Here is an 8281-nt window from a genome sequence, read left to right on the forward strand (position 1 = left end):
CCCCCACCAAGTAATTCCCTACACTAGCGACCCAAATTGGCCCTAGTCCTCTGCCCTAATTCGCGTCCTCCAGACCTTCCCACAAGAAAAGAAAAACTAAAACCAAAAAGAAAGCAACAACATACCTAGTATATTCCCACAAAGTGGGGTCTGGGGAGGGTAAAATATACGCAGTCCATACCACTACCTCAGATGCAGTAGAGAGGTTGTTTCCGATAGACCACCGGCTCAGGACAAAAAAGTATAAAAAGACGTAATAAAAACAAAAACAAGATGGAAAAACACCCCAATAGAGAGAAATAGAAACAAGAATTCACATAGTAGTACTAAAAACTATCTATTAGAAATCACAAACATCACCACAAACTCCATGAATAAGAATCTACAAGACACACTCACAGCACTACGACTACAACAAAGCAACCCTCTACCCTAATTTGCGTCCTCCACACCTTCCTATCTGGGGTCATGTCCCCAATAAGCATAATATATATATATATATATATAAACCCACGCTAAATTATTGCTTACTTACTTTAGTTTCCTGTTTTTAAAAACAACAATGTACTATTTTCCTGTTTTTCCTGCATATTTCAAACAGAAAGCATATATAGTGGTTCTTATGTCTCTAACTACAGAAATAATGAAAATGAAAAAACAAAGGCATGCAGATAAACAGATATCTAGAAATAAGATGCGCAAACAAGGCCTAGGAAAGATATAACAAATGTGAAACTTGACTACTTTATCTAGTGATGGAGACAAATGCTCTATTCTACTAACAGTATACAGTAGTCTACAGATGCAAACATCCACATTATTGTGACACATCTAGCTATTTTATAGCCCAATGCGAGAGTAACTCACTAAAGCAAGAATCCATAACAATCAACATGCATGTGGAGAACGAAAAACAAAAGTTCAGGCCACAACTTCTTAAGACTGTCAGTAGGGCAATATAATGTTGAGACTTTTTCCAAAGAGCCGCTCATCTTTGAGCAAAATGCAACTGTTTTTCGCATTTACAATGTTAAAAGCGCTTGTCAGAAACTAACAGAAAGCAAAAAAACTTCCAATTAAGATATGTTTGGTTTAAAATGATCACAAATTCATATGTGGCAAGGCTATTGTAAAGAATGGAACTTGGGCCTAACTTAACCTCAAAAGCTAGCTCATGAGATGAGGATTGCCCAAGTTCATATAAGGAGACCAATTACCCATCCATTTTCCGATGTAAGATACTAACACACCCCCGCATGCCCAGGCCTCATTAACTGGAGCGTGGACAGTATAACATGGGGACCCAACATCGGTGAACAAAGATTCGGGATGGGCCTGGCTCTGATACCATGTAAAGAATGAATCTTGGGCCTAACTCAACCTCAAAAGCTAATGAGGGGAGGATTGCCCAAGTCCATATAAAGAGACCAATACCCATCCCTTTTCTAATGTGGGATACTTAACAGCTATTATCTTTCAGGTGCCCCATGTAGGTGGAGATGATTAAGTCTTTTTCAAGATGTGCTTACCCACCGTCGTGCCATAACAATATCATTCTCAGGATAGTATTGAGCTGACTCCATTGACCGAAGCACGCCAGCTGTGCCAGCCTGTTGTGGTGTTCCAAATGACGCATCAGGCTTCTTATTAGAATCCACTCCGAACTTGCATCCCACGGCACAGTACTTCCAATCCTAGATAATGATATAATGGACATCAGATTTCTTATATGGTAAAAACAAAAAAAACATCCAAGAAGAACGACGGTAGCCCAATAAATGTTACCTGCCCTCACCTACATGCCAGTGGATAACATGGGAACCAAGAACTAGGCATGATAAACATAAGCAATTAATGGGAGTCTTACTGATTGATTGTTGTTCATTCGACTTAAGAGCAATATGAAGAATTTTATGTAATCAAGGAATAAGGTAAAAGAAAGAAGAACTCAAGGTTCCTCCACATATTTTATTCCCCACTTGCATATAAAATTCATTAGTATTTCTGCCCATATATAAAATAGATTTGGGAATAGCCAGTAATTTATGAGATATCTTATCGTAAACATGATAAAAGAACAAAAAACAGATCATCTCCATGGGTGCGTTAGCTTTGCATACTAATTGGTCTATAATTCGTAGGTTATTTAAGTATTTGGTTTAGAGTTGTGCATATTTTAAAAGAAACATAAAACCAGAACGCATCAATTTGTCAGTCTCTAGTATTTACAAGCTTCAAAATGCCATAATTAAAACAACAACTATATGTCCTTCCATCTATCAAAGCCTCAAGTCTGGAACATACAAAGACATGTGGACAGACGTAGACAGTTAACAATACATTTTAGATGTAGCACTCCCTCTATCTAAAAATACTTGTCCATTATTGACTTGACACACATCTTAAGAAATAATAAAGAAATAATAAATAATATGAGTAATTTTATGATATCACCGTTCGAATATAATAAATTTAATGCATTGCGAAATGCATTAGGTAATGAATAGTATTTAATAGCGAGGATGAAATGGGCACAAATGGATAAATTATCCATTGGTTTTCCAATCTGGACAAGTATATTGTTGGACATCTATTTTTAGTTTTAGTAACATGAACAAGTAAAGATGGATGGAGGGAGTAACTACCGAGACATAAATGGCAACAAAATCCATATTAGGTGCAGACATGGGCTAAAGAGATGCTCCAAATATCAATAAACTATGCCACATAAACTATTCAGGTCCAGCTATATGAATCCTCTATGTTCATTGTGCTCAATTTGACCATATGGACCTTGGGCGAGAATTATCCAAGACCATATAAGAGACCATCTATCCATCAGGTGGGACTCTTGACACTCTCCCATGTTCCCAAATCTCATTAGCTAGAGCGTGAACAATATAATATGGGACCTCAACATCGAAAATGAGCATTGAGAGTCCTGCTCTAATACCACAACTCAACCCCCAAAAGCTAGGTCATAGTTGAGGATTGTTCAAAAACATACAAGGACACCAACTACTCATTCCATATTCAATTTGAGTCTCTTACAAATAGAAAATATACATTAATACCTGAGAAAATAGCTAACCTTTTCGCCGCCATGAACAAAAATAGGATCTTTATCAAAATCTCTAGAATATTCGACAGAATCCTGCCTTTCCAGCCATTCCTCACAGCTCCCAGGTACCAAATCTCGATCAACTTCATCAATATTACTGCTAATATCCACTATAGGGATTGACCAAGATGAGGTTGTAAACTGATAGAAGGAGTCAGCCCAAGAGTTAACCAGGTTTGCTTTTTCAGCCATATCTAGTCGACCCAGAAAAGAAATTTCCACTAAAACGACAAGGGAAACCAACAAAGGCAACCAACTGGACCATTTCTTTTGGGGAAGAACGATTGTAGGAGATGATGATGACCCAACTGAAGTGGTGGAGGGTGAACCTACTTCATTTCTTGGTAATCTTTGGATTGGAATAACTGCCGCCATTAGTTGATCCTTTTTTGTGGAAGAGAAAAGTGCAAGGAAGCTAAAGATGTGAATTTTTATTGGAATAGTTCATGATACACAGTGGTGGGCGGATTCTGGAAAGGGAGTTTAGGAGTGAAAGTCAAGCAAAGACAACTACCAAGGCAAGTTTATTGTTGGTCAATCTTATGAACTGTGTAGAGGGTCTATGTCATCATTTGGTGCCACGGTCTCTTTTTCTTCTCTCTCCCATCCGCTGGTCTCTCAGTTGACTTTTGTCGGACTCCTTTTTTTTTTTTTTTTAATCAAAATCATTTTCCTCCCCAACTTAAAAATCAAATTCCCTTCAATTTTAAATAACAATTATACTCCCCTTTATCCTAATTGATTTTTTAAAATTTCTATTTTACCCTTTGTCATCAATTTTTTAATTCTTTTTTTAACTTCTTTAAAATCATCATATTTTCATTTTTAAAAAATCATATAACAAATTTTTCATAAAAACATAAACATTATTCATATAACAAAATTTTCATAAAAACATAAACATTATCCTCTAAAAAAAAAATAAGAAATATATAAACTAATGATGATATTTATGAAGTAAATTAACATAATAAGAAAATTAGTTTTATTAATAATAATCAAAACTATAATATTTATTTTAACAAGTGAAAATAATAAGTACTACTAATTTTATAAACATATTTCAATGCAGAAAATACAAATAATAAATAAAAGAGATAAGCCTCTAGTACCATCCTGAACTATGATCAAAGTTGTTACGACACACTCCAATTTCACAGGGGTCCTATTATCCCCTGAACTCAACTTTAGCGTATTTTTATCATTTTTTGTGCTAATGTGGCACCTTTATTGCATAAAATTGAGTCTATATCAAAGGTATCACACCATCTAAAATGATTAACAAAAGGTAACACGTTAGCTAAAACTATTGATAAAAATACGCTAAAATTTAGTTTAAGGGTTAATTGGACCCCCGTAAAGTTGACGTGTGTCGTAGCAAATTTGATCATAGTTCGGGGATACTATATGTTTTTCTCGAATAATTATAACATCAAATTTTAAAGATTATATCTATTTATATAAATTATAAAATATGTAATACTCTATTAATGGCAATCACAACTTATTTACTGATATAGACAATAAATAATATCGTTTCTTATCACTTGATCCTCATGCTAAAAATAAATGTTTTAGTTTATTTGTTCAATTTGTGGAATCAAGAGAATTGTATTATTTTTTCTGCCCTTTAGTGTTAAATAACTATATAAAGTAATAGTATAGACAAATTTAAAGTTTCAAATTATCATTAATAAAATTAATTTAGCAAAATATACCTCTAAGTAAAATTTTCTTATGGATTGTGTTATATCAACAAAAAGTTAAGTAATACGAAACAAATTTAGTAAGAGGGTGATAAAACACAAAAATATACGCGCATGCATGTACATACATGTGTATATATATACACTTAGGGGTGGGTTGTTTGGAAACAAGTTATTCCGAGATTAGTTATTACAAAATAAGTTGTACTAACATGTATGTGTGATAACTTATCTCATCACTGTGGTACAAATGGTGCGACAAATAATTTTGAGACTACCTAATACATCTAATTAAACGTTGGATATATAATGATGAACTTTATCTCTAAATTATTATAATTATACCTCACACCAAATGACTCTTTAATACATATAATACTAAAATAACTATCTTAAAAATAATATTGAATTTTGTGATAAATTTATAAAACGTATTAATTTGCGTATAAAGTTAATAAACTTAAATAAAATGCTATAAATATCCATGTTAAAAAAATATTCATTACATATAATATAAAAAGATATTACATAAATATAGAATTAAAATTATAAGGACAAAATGGACATTGCATGGGATAAAAGGGGGAGTATGATTATTGTTCAATGTTGCGGGGAAAGTTTGATTTTTTAATCAAAGTTGGGGGGTGAAAATGATTTTCACCTTTTTTTTTTTTTTTTTGAAAAAACTACAAGTGACAAACTTGAGAAATTAGTTGAAAAACCTCGTTAGTCTTTGATTAAAAAAAGGGACAAGTGGATACCACAATATTATTAAGTTAAAAAGATAAAGTCACTTAAATAACTGAAATAGTTGTTTGACAACTACATTAGTTGTCTCAATAACTATCAAAATTATCGAACAACTTTGAACAGTTGTTGAACAACTTTGTAAAGTTATTGAACAACTATCAGTTGTTCGACAACTGTGCAAAGTTGTTGGAGCGAAAATGTTTTAAAAAGAATGAAAAAAAATTGTTCCTTTTACCTAATTTTTAAAACTTGAAGGTCCCTCACTTAATTGAAAAACTTATTTGTCCCTTTTAATTCAAGGTCCCGACAAACTTAACATCATAATTAAGAAAAATAACAATATCTTTACAAAATTATATTTTGTAGCATAAATAGCATTATTTTGATGGAACACTGCACACACACTTATTTCTTGGTAACTTCTCCAATTTTCACTTCAACACTTTACCTCTTTCCTATCTTATTTTACCTTTTATTTATTTATTTTTCAAAATAGCACATATTTTGCAGATTTTCATTTCAATTTTTTACCTTTTTCTCATATTTTTCTCACATTATAGATAAAGATTGTGCTCCATAATCAGTTGACTTTTGTCGGATTCCTTCTGTTTTTTATTGAACAACTGGGATAGTTGTTTGACAACTGCATTAGTTGTCTCAACAACGATCAAAATTGTCGAACAACTTTGAACAGTTGTTGAACAACTTTGCAAAGTTGTTCAACAATTGTGCAAAGTTGTTGGAGCGAAAATATTTTAAAAAGAAAGAATTTTTTTTGTCCCTTTTACCTAATTTTTAAAATTTGAAGGACCCTCACTTAATTGAAAAGCTTGTTTTTACCTTTTAATTCAAGGTCCCGACAAACTTAACATCATAATTAAGAAAAATAACAATATCTTTACAAAATTATATTTTATAGCATAAATATCATTATTTTGATGGAACACTGCACACACACTTGTTTCTTGATAACTTCTCATATTTTCACTTCAATACTTTACCTCTTTCCTATCTTATTTTACCTTTTATTTATTTATTTTTCAAATAGCGCATATTTTGCAGATTTTCATTTCAACTTTTTACCCTTTTCTCACATTATAGATAAAGATTGTGCTTCATAAAATAAGGTAAGTATCAATTTGCAGTTATTGCATGTTACATCTTTCACATATTTTATATTTTTATATTTTTTTTGTTTTCCATTGTTCTTGCCTTTTTTTTTTATTTTTGAGAATTTTTTGTTATATGATTATGAAGGTTTGTTCTAATGTGTGAGGTCGAGGCATCGTAATGATTCAAAGAAGATGGACAAAATTATGAAACAAAAAGAATTGAAAAAACGTCCATCTTTCCAAAAATACAAAGATCTGACAAAAAAAAGAAATAAAAAAAATTAGAGAACCAAACAAAATTTCAAGTCCTGATGTTTAATACTCTTCTGAATATGATTCGGAAGAAGATAAAATTGAAGAGGTATTTGTATTTGTATATATTAGTTTATGGGTTTTCATTTTTGTGTGTGTATGTGTGTATATATATAGAGAGAGATATATAGAGAGAGAGAGACAGAGAGAGAGGGAGAGGGAGAGGGAGGGAGGGAGGGAGAGAGAGAGAGATTTGGACATGTGCATGTATTTGTATTTTTGTATGGCAAGGTTTGTATTTTTTGTACATTATTGAATTTGTCTTTAGACTATTTTATGTCCTTTCAAAGGATAGCATATGTATTTATTTATATTTTTTATTGTTTAAGATATATATTATGTATTTTTTTATTAACTATATGTATATGTTTATATTTGTATCTTTTTGTAATAGAGAGTTTATGTTCCATATGTATATATTTTATGTCCCATATGTGTATACAGTATTGAATTTGTCTGTGGACTATTTTATTTCCTTTTTAGAGAGTAACATATGTATTTGTTTGTATTTTTTAATGTTCAAGATATGTATTATGTATTTTGTTAATTAATGATAATTCATCAATTTGACGACTTGTTAGAACCTTTTAAGCCTAAATTATCATGCTTCTCCATTGATTTGATGGTAATCTCTTACTAATGCTCATTTATGTAGGTAAAAGTAAAAAAGGAAGATGAGCAAGTCATTCAAGTCAACAAGAAGCCAAATGTGAAGGAAAAGAGTCATCCGCTTCACATCCGCCTTGCACCTGCTTTGCATCTGCTTTAGGGCTACTATCTATTTGCTCTCCATCTTCTTTGGATTCGCTCAAGCATATCAAAAGCAAGGTGGCAATTATAAATTCGTCAAATGTGAAAGTGATGCCTAAAAAAGGGTTCCTAGCTTATTTTTCAAGACCTAGCCTTCATCTTTTCAACTTAGCATCTCTCTTAGCATCTTAGCTTCTCTTTTGTCGTCTTAGCACCTATCTTTTTATCTTAGAAGAATTTCGTACTAAGCTTGAATGAAAAATATATGTTAGTGATTTTCCATTGAAGATTTATTGAAATTTCAAGATTGGAGCTACATTCTCTCTACTTCTCCCGGATGAAGTCAATGATAATTTTGGTATATTTTTACACTTTTTATCTATGAATAGCTAATTCTAAGCTTGGGGTTATGCTTTCTTAGGTTGTGGTAGTGTATGGGTGTTAGCTAATTATTATTCTAATTAGTTATTTGTAATGGGTGTTGCATTAATTCTATGATTTAACTATGGGTTGGGGGTTGCAAACCCCAA

At 32.0% G+C, this 8281-nt stretch overlaps 1 protein-coding gene across 6 annotated transcripts in view; it reads right to left on the minus strand.

Moving 5' to 3' along the window:
- Positions 1-3683, minus strand: part of LOC107855995 (putative fucosyltransferase-like protein) — a 28081-nt gene extending 24398 nt beyond the window's left edge. The window contains exons 1-2 of one of the 6 annotated variants that reach the window (XM_016700991.2): positions 3075-3683; positions 1530-1694 (exon numbers count right to left, since the gene is read on the minus strand). In XM_016700991.2, coding sequence (XP_016556477.2) covers positions 1530-1694; positions 3075-3496 — 587 coding nt within the window. In that variant the 5' untranslated portion in view covers positions 3497-3683. The remainder of the gene's footprint in view (positions 1-1529; positions 1695-3074) is intronic. The other 5 variants (XM_016700992.2, XM_016700993.2, XM_016700995.2 and 2 more) reach the window with 5 other exon arrangements.
- Positions 3684-8281: the final 4598 nt, after the last annotated feature.

The sequence above is a fragment of the Capsicum annuum genome, chromosome 10, assembly GCF_002878395.1.
Source record: "Capsicum annuum cultivar UCD-10X-F1 chromosome 10, UCD10Xv1.1, whole genome shotgun sequence".
NCBI lineage: Eukaryota > Viridiplantae > Streptophyta > Magnoliopsida > Solanales > Solanaceae > Capsicum > Capsicum annuum.